Genomic DNA, 18,931 nt, shown 5'->3' with positions numbered 1-18,931 from the left:
CCAGAAACCCAAAGCCACACAACTGGGAGGAGGGCAAAATAAAGCCTGATAACAAGGTCTCCCAAATTAAACCACCAGCCAGCACAACCACACACCATATGTCAAGTGTGATGGGGGAGAAGGCTAACCCTCTCTGGTCCCCCCGTGGGGGGACCCCTTGCCTTAGCCCCCAGGCCAGTGCCACAGGCTGTCCATGATACAAGGTCAGACAGGGAGCAAAGGTGGTTGGACACAGATTTAACTTCCAGGGCTGTGGAGACTGCCTCTAGAAGGTTGTGGGAGTGTGTGTGCGGTCACCCATTTATGTGTGAGTTTGCGTGTTTAAAGTGCGGATTGTGTGCGAGAGTGTTGGTGATGATGGATATGAGTGTGAGTGTATATGAGAGCCTGTATGCCTGAGGGGGTGTGTTGGAGGGTGTACCTGCGCGTGTGGGTATGTTGGGGGGCAGGGCAGGGAGCCAGTGTGGAGAGGAAACTTGGGTGTGGACTGGCGCAGGCAGAGTGGGCAAAAAGAGGGAAGTCTTGTCTTTCAGTTAGGCCTGGAGAGCAGGAGAGGAAAAAAGAAGCTCTTATTGGTGGTTGTCAAGGAGATGGGCCTTGGGGTTTGCTGAACTTTTTTGCCTTCAAGCATCCTGCCTGGGGCTGAGAAGGGCCATTTATTTCCAACTTTGCCCGCTGGGCAGGGGGTCTTGGATCCAGGTCTCAAAGGAGTCAGGTGTAGACCCCAGGCCCCACCGGAGCAACTCTTGTGTGGAGTGACCTGACTGCTCGGTCTTCCCGCCCCTATCCCACCATCCTGCAGGACCTCATATTCTGGGGGCGGGGGGCTCATCAAACTTTGCTGTGTAAGAGGTCAGCCTTCAGACAAGCTGCGGCAGCCAAGACTGACCGCGAGGCAGACACAGAATCTTCGCTGCGTCCCCTTGCAGGCACAGATCCCGCGGTTGTCCTAGAACAAGCGCATTTATAGGCCATTGTCCTTTGGGGAGTGGTAAAAAGTTTGTTTTGAATATAAATGTGCAAACGAAGGCTTCTTCGCGGCTGCCTTGCCAATGCTGGGCACACAGTGAAAGTGAAGTCACTCAGTCCTGTCGGACTCTTTGTGTCCCCATGGACTCTTAGCTTACCAGGCTCCTCTGTCCATTGGATTCTCCACGCAAGAATACTGGAATGGGTTGCCATTTCCTCCTCCAGGGCATCTTCCCGACCCAGGGATCGAACCTGGGTCTCCTGCATCGTAGGCAGACGCTTTTACCATCTGAGCCACCAGGGAAGTTGCACATAGTAGGTGTTCAATAAAAACGTATCGAATGGATGAAAGGGCAATTCTGATTCGAGCGGTCTGCGTTTCTTTCGATACAAATGGATACCTCCGGGGCCTTTCTCAACCTCCGAGGGTCGGTGGGCAGGCCCCCTCCCTCTCCCTAGAGTGTGTGTGTGTGTGTGTCTGTGTGCGCGCGCGCGTTGGCGCGCGCGCGTGCTGGTGAATGGGTGCTGCCCCCCAAAGAGCGGCCACCCTCGACGGACAGGGTGGGACGCGGGAGCCGAGGGCAGAGGGAGGGAGCAGCCTCAGAGGCTGCTCCGGCCCGGCCTAGACCGTGCGCCCTGCGGCCGGGCGATCAGGCCCCTACCCCCCACCTGCCGCGGGCCCCGAGGGGAGGGGAGCGACCCCGGACTCCCGCCCCTCCCCCCAGGCCGGCGGCCGGCGCCCATTGGGCGGTGGCGCGTGGAGCCCCGCCCCCGGAGGCAGCGGGCCAATGAGCGCGCGGCTGTCACCTCGTCAGTCGCGCCGGCTCGGAGGCCGGGAGCCGGAGCGCTGGCCGCGGAGCCTGCAGCTGGGAGCGCTCGGCGAGCGGTCGGTCGGTGGGGGTCCCAGCGCCCCGCACGCCCCGCACGCCCGGCCCGGCCCGGCTCGGCCCGGCCCGGCCCGCAGTGAGCATGGGCGCGGCGGCCGTGCGCTGGCACTTGTGTGTGCTGCTCGCCCTGGGCGCGCGCGGGCGGCTGGCGGGGGGCAGCGGGCTCCCAGGTAAGCCCCGACCCGGTGGGCGGCGGGGTCCCGGGTGGGCCCCCAGCCCCGCGCCATCGGGAGGGCTGCAGCCCCGCCCTGACTCTGCAAAGTAACTTCTGGGGCCGCCCGCAGAGCGCCCCCTCCGCGCTGCCCGGGTCGGCCCGGGGGCTCCCGGAGCGCAGCGGGGCCGGAGCAAGGAAGGGGGGTGGCTGAGGCCCAGGGGGAACTGGGACGGGGGCGGCGTGTGAGGGCGGGAGGAAGAAAGAAAGCAGGACGGCCCGCCGAGGGGCTCCTCCGCCGGCCCCGGCGAACCGCCCAAGGGCGGGAGGGAGTGGGGATTTCCCCCCCTCCCGGAGCCGGACGGGAGCTCCCCCCCAACCCCCGGGAAGAAGGGATGCCGGGAGGGGACACCCCCAAGGAGGTGAGCAACGGAAAGAGGACTGACCCCGAGAGAAAGAGAAGGAGGATGCAGGAGATGGAGAGACAGACGGACATACACAAAAGGACGCAGGGAACAAAATCCCGGAGAAAGACGGACTGAAAGAGTAGAGACCAGAAAGACCGAAACGGGCAAGGAGGAAACCCAAGGGAGTAGGCAGGAGGCAGATGAGCATCTGGAAGGAAAAAGATCAAAAGAGGGATATGTGAGGGCGGGCGGCAGGAAGGGATGGGAAGAGAGGGAAAGAGAGGTGCGGCCAGGGGGGCGCCCGAGAAAGAGGGGAGGGCTGGGAGAGGGGGGAAGGGAGCCAGCCAGACCGAGGGAAGGAGGGAAGGATGAGATGGCTGGAAAGCGGTGGACAGATGGACAGACAGGAGGGGGAGGACTGAAGAACAGACACGGAGGAAAGGAAATGCTTGGAACCAGAGGGCGGGGAGATGGAACACCCTGAGGGGGTCCAGGAGAGAGAGGCAGGAGACTCTGGGGGTTGGGGGTGGGGTGGGCCGACATCAAGCATCCAGAAAGGTAGAGTCAGGCAGCAGTGGCGAGGTCGGGGTTCCCCACGGATTTCAAGGGCCCGGGGCACACCTCCCTTCCCCTCCTGCTCTCTCGGGTGTCTTCCACAAAGCTGAAGGCACATTCTCCCCTCCCACGTCGGACCCTGTCCCTCAGAGGAGCTTCCCTCCTTTTGGTCCTCGGAGGGGAGAGACCCTGCAGCGCTCTCCCCGAGGTCCCCCGGCTGCACCCGCAGCCAGGCTCCCTGAGGTCTGTGTCTGGCGGCAGGAAGTCTATTCCTGGGAGTTAACCCCTGAGTGAGGATGCCGGGCCAGTGAAACTATTCCACCATTGGAGCCAAGCTGTTTTCTCCCCCGGTGGCCCCAAGGGAAACTGGGGCCCGCTGCCACACCCCCACGTGTCTGCGGGTGTCTCTCCTGGTCTCTGAGGTCCTTCAGCCCCACTGGGTTGCTCCTGTATGCGCCTGTCTTCCTCTGTCTGTCCGCTCTATCTGTCTGCACCCCTCATCTAAGCAAGCCTTATGATACTGGGAGACAACTCATGTCAGAGCAAGCACCTGCGATGGGAGGGGACGGCTGGGCTGGGCTGGGCTGTCCAGGCCAGGACTGGGGCCAGGGAAATTGCAGGGACCCATGGCCTTGTTTCCTCTCCCTCTTTCCTCCAACTTGCTGCCCTCTCCCCAGCTCTCACCTAAAGACATGTTAAAAAGCATGTTGGGAGACTCCGCTGGCAGTCCAGTGGTTAAGGCTCTGCTCTTCTAATGCAGGGGATCGAGTTCAATGCCTGATCCCTCACTAATATCCCACATGCTACAGGGCATGACCCCCCAAATAAAGGTTTAAAAAAAAAACACTACAATTAAAAAAATTATGTTGGGGCTGATTCATGTCAATGTATGACAAAACCCACTGCAATATTGTGAAGTAATTAGCCTCCAACTAATAAAAATAAATGAAAAAAAATATTATGTTGGGAGGTGCCCCTACTGCCCCTTGGCTAACATCCATCCATTTTCATCCCATGAGGACACCTGCTAGGTGTGAGATTCGGGGCGTGGGGACCCCAGAGCCCCAGGCAGTTTGACCCCTGAGAAGTGGGAAGAGCTGTAAGTGTGGTCCATTGCCCTGGCTGGCCATGTCTTAGAAGTGGCTTCGGTCCTCTCCCCTGGAACGTGTGGATCTCTGGTCTCTGGCTTCCTGCCCTTGAAGCTATCCCACCCCTCTCAGGACTCCCGCTGTGGTCACTTCTCCAGAAGGGGATGATCCACTGACCTGATGTTCCTTGTGGCCCCTGGCCATCTGATGACTGGCTTTGGTCTACACTGACTGCCTCCTGGCCCCTGATCCACCATCCTTAGGGCAGCTGTAGAGGGTGGGCTGCTGACCTGAGCAGATACAACCACCCAGAGAAAAGATGCCATCTGCTCTGTGTGTGTGTGTGTGTGTGTGTGTGTGTGTGCACATAGGGAGCTGATTCTGTTGTGTTTCTTTTTGCTGCCCCTCCTCCTTTGGGGCAGGCTGGAGCCTTGGGGAGCAACAGTCCCGGAGGGGAGTGGGTCTCCTAGAGACGTCTCCCCGTGCAAATTTAGAACCCAGATGCCAGCCAGAGCACTAATTCAGAGTGGACATTCTTGAGGGCCAGGTGGGCTAGGGTGAAGCAGAGGCATGAAGAGAGGAGGGCATTCCAGGAGTTCCCCAGGCTCGCCCCTGGGTTATGGCCCTCGCCATAGCTACTGAGAGTTCCTTGTGCTCCCCTCTGGGTCCTTCTGTCTGTCTGTCACCCGTCTGTACTCTATTCATAGCTGGCTGGAAGCAACACGTCATGTAGAAAAGCCCTGGACCTGCTTATCCTGAGTCAGAGTCCAGTCTCTGCTCCTGATGAGCTCCTGACCATCTGCAGACTTCTCTGGGCCTCAGTTTCCTCATTTGTAACCTGAGGAATGAACCTAGATTACAGTTAAGGTTCTTCTGGCTGCGTTATCCTGTGCTCTGAGGGTCTTCCTGCTGCCTGAACTGTGTGTGTGTGTGTGAGAGAGAGAAGTGTATACACAGATGCACAGAATCTATTTCATATTATTTGCCCAACAGCAATTCCAGACTGATGGTGTATATGGAGGGAAGGAGGCGGGGAGAGCCAGGAACCCTCATAACCTAAACTTAACTTGAGTTTGGAAGTCAGAGTATGAAAACCAGGTTCAAACCTAGATTTCCGAGGTGGAGAAGAGAGAGGACAGGGAGATTGGATGCATCCATGAGCCAGGTTAACCCAACTGATGGGATGGGTCCAGCACTGGGATGCTCAGGCCTGGTGGCACGGAGGCCAGGGGAAGACTCCTTCAGGGACTTCCCTGGCTGTCCAGTGGCTAAGACTGTGCTCCCAATGCAGGGGGCCCAGGTTTGATCCCCGGCCAGGGAATTAGATGCCTCAACTAAAGATCCCACGTGCTCCAGTGAAGATCAAAGATCCCATGTGCCACAGCTAAGACCCAGCGCCGCCAAATAAATAAATAAATTTTTTTTTTTTAGAAAAGAATCCTTTATTTCTACATCCTAGGGGCTGAGTGGGGCCCGTGTTCAGATCTGCCCCATGGGCCTGCTGGCTTAGCCCCCACTCACTGCACCAGGCTAGCCTCTGTTTCCCCATCTGCGACCCAAAGGGGAAGGATTTAAATTCCTCTGAGGACCCTTCTGGCTCTAAATTCTAGAATAAGGAGGGTGGAGGAGGGTTGGAGAGATGCTTGTGGGGAGAACAAGACTCAGAGAGATGCTTTTCCTCTCTATGCTCCTAAAGTGAAAAGTGAAAGTCGCTCAATCATGTCCGACTCTGCGGCCCCATGGACTATACAGTCCATGGGATTCTCCAGGCCAGAATACTGGAGTGGGGAGCCTTTCCCTTCTCCAAGGGATCTTCCCGACCCAGGGCTCGAACCCAGGTCTTCCGCGTTGCAGGCGGATTCTTCACCAGCTGAGCCACCAGGGAAGTCCTGTGTTCCTAAGCCTCCGTTTTCTCAGCTTTGTAGTGGGAACGATACCTCTACCTAATGGAATCGTTGTGAAAGTAAACAAGACCAGCACCTGGCACAGAGCGCTGCCCCAAAGATGCTGCCAGTCACCACCTGTCACACCAGGTGGTCATGTGACATCTCTTCCTGTTAATTACTCTGGGGACCACGGAAGGGCGGGGGGCAAAAGGAGCTGCCTGCCCCGCAGTGTCTGCCCACCTCCCAGCCACACCTCACCCGCTGTTCCCCTCTCCCAGCAGGGGCCGTCGACGTGGACGAGTGCTCGGAGGGCACGGACGACTGCCACATCGATGCCATCTGCCAGAACACGCCCAAGTCCTACAAATGCCTCTGCAAGCCAGGCTACAAGGGGGAAGGCCGGCAGTGCGAAGGTGAGCCCGACCAGACCCGCAGCCCCCACGGCCCTTGCGGGTGGCCTTGGTCAGCCCTGGCAGGGAGGCTGCAGGCTGCCCCGGAACCTGGGCTGCTTCCTTTGGAGGTCAAGGAGTATTAAACTCTCCCTGGGTTTGAAACTTCTGTGGTTTCTATTTAATAAGCACCTGAGGTGGAGCACTGGATGGTATATTTGTCCATCTCTCCCTGACCGGATGTATATGGGGTAGAGGCCTGGGGTGACCCCCGAGGTGGCTGTTCTTGTTCAGTCGCCAAGTCGTGTTGGACTCTTCGCGACCTCATGGATTGCAGCACGCCAGGCCTCTCCCTGTCCCTCACCATCTCCCGGAGTTTGCCCAAGTTCATGTCCATTGAGTCGGTGATACCTTCCAACCATCTCATCCTCTAACCCCTTCCCCCCTGGAGGAGGGAATGGCAAACTACTCCAGTATACTAGCTATGAGAACCCCATGAACTGTATAGAAAGACCCCAGGCTCCCTAGTTTCAAATCCAAAGCTATCTGTATACCCTGTTTAGCTTCCACAAGGGAACTTCACAGAAGCAGCCACAGCGCCTGTGGGGCTGGCTCAGGTCTCCTGTGTTGATGATGTGCGCGTGAGCAGAGACTGGTGCTGTCTGTCTATCCATCCAGCCTTCCTTTCCTGCACCTGGGATGCTGGTTTGAGCGTATGGCCCTAGGAACCGCCTCCCCAGCAGGCTGAAAGTCAGAGGCAAGAGCACTCTTGCTGTCTTTGGAGGGGACTTCCCAAGCCGGACAGAATCTTTGGGAGCATTTGTCCAGGAGGGTCTGTGTGGTCATTCTGCCTCCATGGGTCTGGCACAGGACCCAGCATCAGGGGGCCAGAGACAGCTCTCTTCCAAGATTGATGTGCACCCAGGTTGAGAATCAGGATCCAAGGCTTCCCTGTCTGTCCCCACTTCACAGATGAGGAAAACTGAGGCTCTTGTTGGAGAAGTCACTTCTGCAAGATCCCCACCACCACCACCCTGTTTCACAAGGGCATGGCCGGGACTCATATCCAGGCTCCTTAATTCCTGCCCAAAGCTCTCTGTCATCTCATTGTCTTCTCCCTGAGCCCTGCCAGGTTCCGTTTTCAAAGTGTGAGATTTGTGTTAGGAAAGCAAAGTGGGTGCCTGCTCCTAAGTTTTTATAGGAGTTGGGTTTTGTAGGAAACATGGCTATGCCTCCTTAGGACATGCTGGTATTGTTTATCCATCTCATTTGTTGGGCATCTACTTAAGACTGAGTGCCAGATAGATGACCCTGTCCTGGATTGTGCCTGGTTTGGCCACAGCCCTGGCCTTGCTTGGGGCCCAGAAGCCAGAGTGGGGAGCTGGCACCGACCCAGACCTCTGGAAGGAGGCCAGACTGGAGGCAGATAGAGCAGGCCGGCTGCTGTTAGGCCTGGACATGAGCTTGGTGGTTCTGACTGACACGTGTGAGATGTTATGCTGTTTTCTTATCTTTTGCTCTTCCCTGTGGCTGGGGAGCCCCAAGGTGACCCCCATCTCCGCCAGCTGAAGCCACTAACCCAGGCTGTTCTTCCTCCAGCCCAGCTCCTGAGGTCACCCCCCGCTGTCCCTTGCCCAGGATGCCCACGTTTTGTGTCCTACCTGTTGCCCTGAAGTCCTGCAGAGTCTAGCTTAACTTTCCACTCTGCTTGAGCCCAGAGTTGGGTCACGGTCACTGGCTCTGGGGGCCTGATGGCCCCAGTATGAGGATAAAAGAGAACAAGGCTTGTGAGTGTGCTTCAGGAACTGCCAGAGGCCTCCTGGTCTCTCCAGCCTGGCTCTGGCCTCTGGCCTCATCTGAAGCTTGGACACCCTTGTGCCCTGGCCACACATACATACACCAGGCCAGTCGTGTTTCTGAGACCCAGCTCATGTGTTCCCCCTTCATGGAGCTCCTTTCCCTCCTTTTATGCCCTAACGCCTAATCTGTCTTAAGGCCTCCTGAAGACTAAATGAAATAATCAGCGGTCCCCAACCTTTCTGGCACCAGAGACCGGTTTCGTGGAAGACAGTTTTTCCATCGACCGGGGAAGGATGGTTTCAGGATGATTCAAACACATTGCATTTTTTGTGCACTTTGCTTCTATTATTATTACATCACCTTGACCTGTGATCATCAGGCATGCGATCCCAGAGATTGGGGACCCCTGGTGTAGGGTACCAGAGCCCTGGCGACCTCAGTGCCTGGTTGACAGTGGGCACTCAGCATACAGTAGGTACTCAGTACACAGGGGGCGGTACCATTACCCACGTTGTTGTCATCATTGTCATCTGCTCCCATCATCATCATCAAAGCTCGGTCGTGTAGCATTTGCTGCTTTCCATGGTGTAAATGGGGGCTTTCCAGGTGGCGCTAGTGGTAAAGAACCCACCTGCCAAAGCAGGAGACATAAGAGACAGTTTCAATCCCTGAGTCAGGAAGATCCTCTGGAGGAGGAAATGGCAACCCACTCCAGTAATCTTGCCTGGGTTAAGATTAATCCCATGGACAGAAGAGCCTCAGGAGCTACAGTCCATGGGATCCAAAAGAGTCAGACATGCTCGAAATGATTGAGCATGCACTATACCTCAGGGGTGGCAGACAGTTTGCTGCCACCTTCTCCTACTAGCAGGCATCAATCAAACCTGCTTTCCCTCCCTGGGCCCCTTTGTCTGCAGGCCCTGAGCTGGTGTGGGATTTGCAGAGGCTGGCATTGGAGTTTGGGAAGAAATGAGTTCCCCTGTCCTAGAGATCTGAAAGATTTTGCTGTTTACTGTGGTGAACGGAGAGGACAGAGTCTTAGCGGGCCCAGAGAAGGTGCCTTCCACGGCCTCTCTCACTCTCCACAGGAAGAGGCCAGCCTGTGACCACTCCCTGCCTCCCCAGGTGGGGCCAACTGAGCCCCATAACTGTGTTGCCTTGAAACTCCTGCTGCCGGGGGAAAACCCTTTAGCAAACCCGGCACCTGAAGCAACCAGATCCCTGTTTCGGGGACGGCTTCTCACCACACGTTCAAGGCCGTCTTGCCATGTGGTCACGTGCACATGTGATGATGGTGGGGTGTCTGCATGTGCAGCTGCGGTGTGTCCAGGGAGCAGCCTGGGGCCACATGTGGTCATTGCCGTCGGCAGGGGGCTTGCTGTAGGCAGACTGCGGGGTCTCAGACAGCTGTGAAAGACCCTGAGCATGGCTGAGGATAAACCAATGTTTTCTCAGTGGTTCTCATCTTGACGGCGTCTGAAGTCACTCGAAGTGAGCTCACGGACATGCAGAGTTGGAATGAGCTTTAAAGGGCCTCTAAGGCAGCCCCCGTTATTTGTAGATGAGTGCCCCTCTTTGTTGCCTTTGCCGCCTCACACAACCTGTTTAGCCCACTTGACAATGGCTTAATGGTCCCCAGGTCTCCTTCTGGAATGTGGGCTGCTCAAGGGCAGGGTCTGTGATCTTTCAGCTCTGATGCCTAGAACCCAGCACCAGGCCTGACACAGGGATTGGGAGGCATCAGTTGGGTGAATGGGTGGATGGGTGAGTTGCAGCGGTCACCTCCTCCAGGAAGCCTTCCCTGCTGCCCCAAATAGGTCAGCTGTCACCAGTGAGCATGACTCCTTCAGAGCTCCTGTCACATTGGGTCACCATGACCTGTGTGACTTCACTTAGGGTTGGGCCCAGAGCTGGTACCGGTGGATGAGGTGAATGACTATTGTCCCTGTCTGGGGAGTATCAGGAAAGGCTTCCTAGAGCCTCCCACACTTTGAAGGTTTTATGGATGGGGAAGCCAAGTCTGCAAAGGGGTGAGGTCTAGTCCACGGATGTCTGGTGGGGACCAGTGGCAGAATTAGGTTGAGGAAATTGGGCCCAAGAAGGTTAGTCTCTCAACAGGTTGCCCAGCTAAGAGACAGAAGGGCCTGGACTATGATCCTGGTCAGCCATGAGGTCCCAGCAGTGGCCCAGACCCCCAACAGCCTTAGCTATGGAGTGTTAGAGGGGGCTGCAGAGACCTTTTCACACCTCCCCTTGCTGCCGTCAGCTCTTCTGAGCCTGGCCTCATGAGCCTGGACCTCTGGAGACACTCCTCAGCTAACCACTTTGAATGCTGTCATTCTCTGTATCTTCTTCTCCCTAACCTCCTCCCAGCATCACTGTCCTTTTACAGTTCCTCCAACTTGCCAGCTCCTTCCTACCCCAGGGCCTTTGCACATTCTGTCTCCCCACGCTTCTTCATTTAGCTTAGCTGCTGCATTCCCCACCCACCTCACCAGGCACCCTGTGCATGGACTCTCAGGGAGCTGCCAGGGCCAGCCCTGCGCTGCCCTCCTGGTCTGAATTAGTCAGGCCTGTTTGTACTGTTTCTGTCGAGGGGGCAGGCCGGGGGTGAGGAGGGGGCATTTCAGTCCCTTTAAATGCTTCAACTCATTTAACCTTAATTGCTTTGTTTTCATAGACATGTGCTAAGGAAAAGGACCAAATTATAGCTTGAATTGGGTCTTGCTAATCTTAATGAAAAGCTCTTGTTTATAATCAGGACCAGGTCCCAAACGTGGAGCAAACCACCCTCAAACGGCTTGTTTAAATAACTGAGACCCTCCTGATAATCACTGTTTAGTCTGAAACACGGTGCACATCACCCCTTCTATGTGTACTTAATTTTTTAAACCATTTATTCAAGTGCTTTCTTCCACTTGCAAGTTCCAACTCGGACCTTTTCCAAAACGTCATAATTAAAACTCTTGGGGGAAATAGCTTTTTGTTTTGGCCACAGTATATCAAATATATTACTATTTTCCGTTTTCTGTGAAAAGGAAAAAAATGACAGCCTTATGGGCATCGGAGATCACAAAATTAGCATGTAAGTAATGCATGTAAATAGTCACTTCCTGAATTTTATATCCCCAGGGCCTACTTGTCAGTCACTGAAGTTAGGTAGATTACAGGCCATGCTATTAAGTGTTTTAACAAAACTCTTAATAACACACCCAGTGATCCATTTAGTTTAACATCAGAAAAAAAAACAAAAAAACCTTGAGACCAATTGGCCTTCTGAGGAAATAATGTCTATGACCTTACTAAATCATTTTCATCATCATTATTACACTCTTGACTGAAACTCCAGATACAATTCTGCTTTTTGGGAGGCCAGCAAAGGCAGTTCAGAGGTGGGCTGGGAGTGGGGGAGGAGGGGAAATTCTTCGAGTCTTAAAACGTGCAATTATGCATGCTAACGTGTGCCCTGCTGAAGATGAAAGCGCTGGAGTCCGGCAGACCAGCGGGCAGGAAGAAATCGGATGTGACTTAAAATTCCAAGCTGCTGTCAGCTAGCAATTAAGCAGCGTGGCTTGCAACTGGTCCCTGATCTGCTGCGGAGCTGAGGTTTCTTGGAGCCCCAGTCCATTTTTGGGAAGGAAAAGTCAAGAGCTTGTATCGTTGGCATCGAAGCACTAAGAGGTGTTTGCCTCCCCAGGCCTCGGTTTGCCCAGGTGTAAAATGCATCCACTGGACCAGATTCAGTTCAGGATGGACAATGTTCACTGAGCACCTACTCTGTGCCAAGCTCAGGGCTGGGGCCATGACCGGTTTTCCCGATCTTCCTGTTCAGGGGAGAAACGGACGGGGAAAGACATGATCGTTAACAGAGCGTGGAAAGTACAGCCGTGGAAATACAGACCAGACTCAGCGGGGTGAGAAGGACAGGGGCCAGCACTGCTGGGGGAGGGGGACGTCTGACAGGGCCCCCTGGAGAGGCGGTCACCTGGGCTAAGTTTGGAAGGCAGAGGGGGTCTCGGACACTCCTTCCCGCTCTGATGGTCCCCGAATGCGTCTGTCGCAAGGGTGCCGAGGTCTGACTTTATCCCTGCCGACTCGGTGAGTGCAGCAGGTGGCTTAGCCTTCCTCCCATGGCGTGGGACTGGGGGCACCTGTCTCACCCAGCGGGCCCCAAGTTGGGGCTGGGGAAGGGACAGCGCCTGGCTGTAGCGAGAGTGCGCGGAAGACAGTACCAGTGCCTGCGACCGAGCTTTTTCTCTACATCCCCATCTCTCCCAGGGTTGGAGGGCCTCTGCCCCACCCCCACCCCATCTCTGAGCACCCCCCACCCCGGGCAGCAGGCCTCTCTCCGTCCCTCCCTCTAGGTCCTCTAGCCTCCTCCTGTCCGCTTCTTATTACAGTGGCTGTGTTTGTTTTTCCATCCGAGGAATGCTAACCAGCAAAAACCATTATTTCTAAGAAAATAAACCACGGGCCTTGTTGGCCTTTGAATGCTACTGAAGTGGATGGTGGCCTTCCCCAAAGGCCTTGAGACAAAGAGGGCCAGAGGGCTCGTGTGTGCAGGCAAGGTCAGGGGGTCTCGGAGGGGTGCTTGGAGGGGGTCCTCCAGATGGGCCAGGGCTGCAGCCCCTGGGAGGAGAGGGGAAAACCCCAGCTGGCCGGCGTGGACTTGCTGCCCTGTTAATAACGGCGGCTGCTGCGGCTCTGTCCCCGCCCCCTCAGGGGGCGCGCAGAGGCACTCCCCTCTCCTGGAGACCCCCCCAGCCCACCCCCTGCCTCTGTCTGGGCCTCCTGCCCTTTGAGTCCAAGGGAGTAGGACTGGATGCAGGTCCGTGAAGACCTGGGCGCCCATCTATGTGACCTTGGGCAGGTCTGTGGACCTCTTGGGCCTTAGCATGCATGCTTAGTCACTTCAGTCGTGTCTGACTCTCTGCGACCCTATGCACCATGGCCTGCCAGGCTCCTCTGTCCATGGAATTCTCCAGGCAAGAATACTGGAGTGGGTTGCCATTTCCTTCTCCATGGGCCTTAGTGTGCTGACTGCAAGTTGAGGCCTCTAGTCTGCTGCCAGCCTGCCTGGCTTCCAGTCTTGGCTTTGCCACTTACTGCCTGGGCGATGCAGCACACGTCCCTTCAGCTCTCTGAGCCTCGGTTTCTCTTTCTGTGATGGGGAGAGTGAAGCCCTTCCTGCCGAAGAGTTTAGCTGCGGACCGTTAGAAGATGGGGGGCAGTCAGCCTTGCTGTTATTGGCATGACGAATAGAGAGCAACTCCACTGGAAATCTGGAGAGAAAGAGAGTAAAATCAGAGTGCACCAGGCCAGCTCCAGTCCAGCCATGGGCCAGAGACCAGAGGGCAGCCTATGGGTTTAGGGGGAGAAGCCTGAGCTGCGAGTCCTGGGTTCAAGCTGTGAGTCTTGGGTTCAAGCTGCGAGTCTTGGGTTCAGCCCCAGCCTGCTGATACGATCAGCTCTTCAGTTCCCCTCTCTGGGTTCAGTTATCCTTTTACCAAATCCAGGGGTGCTCTGGAAGAGCTCTAGGACCCCAGCCTGCCCGTTCCAAGTGGTGGCTCAGGTTTTTGGGCAACTGTATTTCTGACGATCCTTCTGTTGAGTTCACGGGGTTGGGTCCATGGAGCACCCCCTCAGAGCCTGCAGTCTCAGGATCTGGGGCGTCCCCCCTGCCTTTTTGGTAATGGGGGTGGGAGAATGACTGTGCTTCTGATAGGCAAGGAAGCAGCAGGAGCCTCAGCTCTGAGCTGGCAGCTCCTCACTCCCATCTTGAACACTCTGATAAGGCCGCTCCCCATCACCCAGGTTGCTTGGGCATCCGCTAGGCCTGATGTCAGAACCTGGGAACAGCAAAGGGTCCAGGGTGTTTGGGAGCGAGAAAGGGAGTACTTAACTGACCCTTGGGGTTTGGTAGGCAAGTCCCAGCCTGATACTGGAGAGCCACAGAGCTCACTATGAGCCCACACGGGGCAGAGGGCACTCGAGGTCAGTTCACAGTGAGCGTCTACACCCAGGCAGAGCCCCGGAGACTCCCCAGCATGATGTATGAGATCACTGACAGCGTTAACTGAGAAAAACAGCTTCAATGAGATATGATCCACGTACTATACTATCACCCACTTAAAGTACACAATTCCATGCCTTTTACTATATTTACAGACTTGTGCACCCATCACCAAAATCAACTTTAGACCCTTTTCATTACTCCAAAAAGAAACCCTGTACCCCTTAGGCATCGCTCTCCAGCTTCCCAGTCCCCAGAAACCACTAATCTGGTTTCTGTCTCAATACTTTTGGCTCTTCTGTAGACGTCATATAAATGGAAGCCTACAAAACGTGGCCCTTTGTGACTGAGAAAGCATTCTCCAAAGTCTGATGGCCTGGCCCACTTCCTGGCCTCCCTTGTATTAGCTGTGTGACCTCGGGCGGGGTGGCGACACCTCTGAGCCTTGGTTTCCCTTGCTGTCAGATAAAGATGTTCATACCCACTTCTTAGGGTGTTTGTAGCCAAGGGCCTGCATACAGCCTCATACAGTCCATGGACTGCATACAGTCCATGAGGGCTCCAATTGAGATGGCTACTCATTCATTCAATGCCAAGCAGACTTTGCAGAGACACGCTGCTGCTGCTGGACCTGCAGCTCAACAGGACACAGTTCTTGCCCCACGGAAGTCACAGCCTCGAAGGACACATACATAGCAAGTGACGGGAATGACAGTGTCCTTTCAGGGAGCCGCAGGGCCCAGAAGGTGGGGAGAAGCGCCCCCCTCCCCGTCCCTGTCTGCCAGGCAATTTTGCAAGAGTTCAGAGCGGGCAGCAATGTGGAGGCTCAGTCTGTGGAAGGGCGTGGGTGTCTGTGAGCTACGGGCAGAGGAAAACAACGTGAGCAAAAACGTGGAGGCCCGAAGCCGTGCAGGCCACTGGGAGAGGTCAGCCCACAGCTCAAACCCCATGGTTACCTTGGATCATGGGTTGACTGGGGGGAGGACCTTCCCACCCTCTGGCTGAGCCATGGTCATTGTGTGCCGTTAGGAATGAAAAAGTATATAGATTTGTGTTGGTTTTGCATGACCTTTGACCTTTCCCATAATTAACTGCTGGGCCCACTTCTGGCATTGTCTCGGCAGAAGGGAAACCTGATCGATGGATGCCAGGAGTCCGCCGAGAGCGGGCCTCATTACTCAGTCATTACAAACCCAGAGCTTAACCCTGTGCCACCGGAGACGGGGGGCTTAATCCTTCCTGCTGGGCGGCCCTGCGGAACCACCTTCCCGCGAATGTAATTAGCCAACAAACCGGATTAAGATTTATTCACCAATAAGGACTCAACTTCCTAAGCCATACATCTCTCCCAGAATGGTTGCCTGATCTAAGGAGTGCATGGTTTTTCCTAAAGCCCCAGACAAAGGAGAAGACGTGTTAGCGCCCAGCCAGGGAAGGGTTCTTTGTTAGAGCGTTTGCTCTCCGCTGTCTGCAAGGAATGTTGAGAAAAATGCCAATTTCAAAGGGACACAGGGAGATATAGTCAGTAATGATTTCTGAGAGTGACGAGTAGGGTGCTTTAAAAATCCTCATTTGGAGAACCTTTCCGGTCAGTCCTGATTTTTAGAACTAAAATGCCCTAAATGGTATTGAAATGAGAAGAATCTATGACTCATTGTAGTAGACTCTCTTCGAACCGAGGCACTACAGAATAAATGTACATTTTATGGGGCAGCAAGAATTAATTTTGAATTTAAAAAAAAAAAAAAAAAACCCCAAACTCTTCCCACTCGAGTCCAAGCCAGTGTTGTTGGCACGTAACTACAGCTGTGGGATCGTGCGTGCATGCTGCCATTTTAATATAGGAAAAGTGGAATTGCGTGACCTTTTAAAATCCTGTAATGAGCAGCTCCCTGTTTTTCTCTGCTCTATTGGATGTTGGAAGCTGTTTTCTGTTGGGACTTGAGTTCTCATTAAACAAAAAAAATCCAAGCTGGAGAAGAAGCAGGGATGTTTGGGGCGAGCTACTGGCCTTCTTATCCTGAGCACTCAGGTTGGAGCTTTGTCCTGGCCACTTTCTCTGATATGAACATCTCTGTCACTACCTCTTAACCCCAGGAGCAGGTATGGACCTTGGAAATAAATGCGATGATGCACATGATGTCTCTTCCCCAACTTTCTTCTTAATAACTTTTTGAAGCATAAAGCACTTTTAAAAAGTGTTCATCTCATGCACCCTGAGGATGTGGCTCCAATAGGAATACAGCCTGCATCTGAATGCATCCCTCGCTCCCCTACCTGGGAAGACCAGGTCCTCAGTCATGCTGGGCCTTGGCCTTGGCATCAGGACAATGGAAGCAGTGGTCACACGGGCTTCCCACACTGCTTCATCCCTGTGCTCTCTGCTTCTGCGGTCCTGAAGCCACCCTCCCTCTGTGTGTCTGTTTTCACATGGTTTTCTCCTTTCTGTCCGAAAGTCCTCTCTGTACGTCTTTATCCGAATTTCCTTCTTAGAAGAACACCAGTTGTTGGATTAGGCCCATCCAACTCCAATACATACACACGCTTCAGTCATGTTCAACACCTTGCGACCCCACGGACTGTAGCCCACCAGGCTCCTCTGTCCGTGGGATTCTCCAGGCAAGAATACTGGAGTGGGTGGCCATGCCCTCCTCCAGGGGATCTTCCCAGCCCAGGGATCAAACTTGTGCCTCTTACATCGCCTGCATTGGCAGGCAGCTTCTTTACCACTAGCGCCTCCTGGGAAGGCCGTACTCCACTACAACCTTATCTAAAGCTTGATTACATCTGCAATGATCCTATTTCCAAATCAAGTCACATTCACAGGTACTGAGGGTTAGGACATCAGCAGCTCTTCTGAGGGACACAAACTCACAACAGCCTTTTGAGAATAAATATCTAGACCAGTCTCTCAAAGCAAAAGAAATAAAAGTGAAAAGCAACAAATGAGACCTACTCAAACTTAAAAGTTTTTGCACAAGCAAAGAAAATCATGAACTAAACAAAAAAGATAATGTATGGAATGGGAGAAAATATTTGCAAATGATGCGACCAACAAGGGCTTAATTTCCAAAATATACAAACAGCTCATATAACTCAATATGCAAAATAATAAAAACCCAATAAAAAAAAATGGGCAAGAGATATAAATAGATGTTTCCCCAAGAAAGACATACAGATGGCCAACAGGCACATGAAAAGATGTTCAATGTTGCTAATTATCAGAGAAATGCAAATCAGAACCACAATGAAGCATCACCTCACACTGGTCAAAATGGCCATCATCCAGAAGTTTACAAATAATGCTGGAGAGGGCATAGAGAAAGAGAACCCTCCTACACTGTTGATGGAAATGTAAAGTAGTGCAGCCACTATGGAAAACAGTATGGAGATTCCTCAAAAAACTGCAAATATAGTTGCCATATGAGCTAGCAATCCATTCCCGGGTATATAAGCAGACAATTTGAAAAGATACGTGCACCCTTATGTTCGTAGCAGCACTATTTACAACATCCAAGACATGGAAACAACCCAGGTGTCCATCGACAGACAAGTGGTTTAAGAAGATGCAGTACATATATGTTGGGTAGGCCAAAAAGCAAACTTTTTGACCCACTCAATACAATGGAATATTACTCAGCCATAAAAAAGAATGAAACATTGCTATTTGCAGCAACATGCCTGGAGCTAGAGATTGTCATACTAAATGAATTGAGTCAAACGAAGAAAGACAAATATTATGTCACTTACATGTGGGATCTAAAAGATAATACAGATGGATCTATTTACAAAACAAAAGCAGACTCACATACATAGAAAACAAACTTAGAGTCATCAAGGGAGGAAGGAGGAATTAGGAGTATAGGATTAGCAGATACAAACCACTAAACATAGAACAGATAAACAATAGAGACTTACCATATAGCACAGGGGACTATATTCAATATCTGGTAATAGCCTATAGTGGGAAATAATCTGAAAATATATAGCTGAATCACCTTGCTGTATAGCTGAAACTAACACAATATCGTAAATCAACTACACTTCAAATTTAAAAAAAAAAGATTAAATAACTAGAGAGCTTGGCTCTGTCCCCCGCCACTCCTTCACCCTCTCCCCACTCCATCTGCCTATTCCTCATCCTCTAGCTTTAACAGTCCTTAAATAGTGATCCGACATAGAAAGCGGACTGGTGGTTGCCAAGGGGGAGGGGCTTTGGGGGAGGGCTAGAGAGGGAGACCGTGGTTAGCAGATGTAAGCTGGAATATATGGAAAGGATAAACAACAAGGTCCTACTGTATAGCACAGAGAACTGTATTCAGTATTCTATGATAAACCAGAATGGAAAAGAGTATTTAAAAAGAATGTATATATACATATATATCACTTTGCCGTACAGCAGAAATTAACACAACATTGTAAATCAACTGTTCAGTTCAGTCGTTCAGTCGTGTCCGACTCTTTGTGACCCCATAGACTGCAGCACGCCAGGCCTCCCTGTCCATCACCAACTCCCGGAGTTCACCCAAACCCATGTCAATCGAGTCGGTGATGCAATCCAACCATCTCATCCTCTGTCATCCCCTTCTCCTCCCGCCTGCAATCTTTCCCATCATCAGGGTCTTTTCAAATGAATCAGTTCTTCGCATCAGGTGGCCAAACTATTGGAGTTTCAGCTTCAGCATCAGTCCTTCCAATGAATATTCAAGACTTCAATCTGTACTTCAATAAAAGTATTTTTTAAGTGGCCCCAGACGGATAGGCATCTTGGAGGCCTGTGGGACCT

General features: G+C 53.3%; 1 protein-coding gene and 1 non-coding gene across 2 annotated transcripts in view; one reads left to right on the top strand and one right to left on the bottom strand.

Annotated features, from left to right (window-relative positions):
• Positions 1–1,200: 1,200 nt before the first annotated feature.
• Positions 1,201–1,273, bottom strand: TRNAR-ACG (transfer RNA arginine (anticodon ACG)). The gene has a single exon. It is a non-coding gene; the product is annotated as a tRNA-Arg (tRNA).
• A 527-nt stretch (positions 1,274–1,800) lies between these two features.
• The window catches only part of SCUBE1 (signal peptide, CUB domain and EGF like domain containing 1), a 124,483-nt gene continuing 107,352 nt past the window's right edge, over positions 1,801–18,931 (top strand). The window contains 2 exon segments of the mRNA XM_070453465.1: positions 1,801–2,026; positions 6,222–6,356. Of these exon segments, the coding sequence (XP_070309566.1) occupies positions 1,939–2,026; positions 6,222–6,356 (223 nt within the window). The 5' untranslated portion in view covers positions 1,801–1,938.

The sequence above is a fragment of the Odocoileus virginianus genome, chromosome 23 (assembly GCF_023699985.2).
Source record: "Odocoileus virginianus isolate 20LAN1187 ecotype Illinois chromosome 23, Ovbor_1.2, whole genome shotgun sequence".
In the NCBI taxonomy this organism is placed as follows: domain Eukaryota; kingdom Metazoa; phylum Chordata; class Mammalia; order Artiodactyla; family Cervidae; genus Odocoileus; species Odocoileus virginianus.
This window is presented reverse-complemented; position numbering and strand designations above follow the sequence as displayed.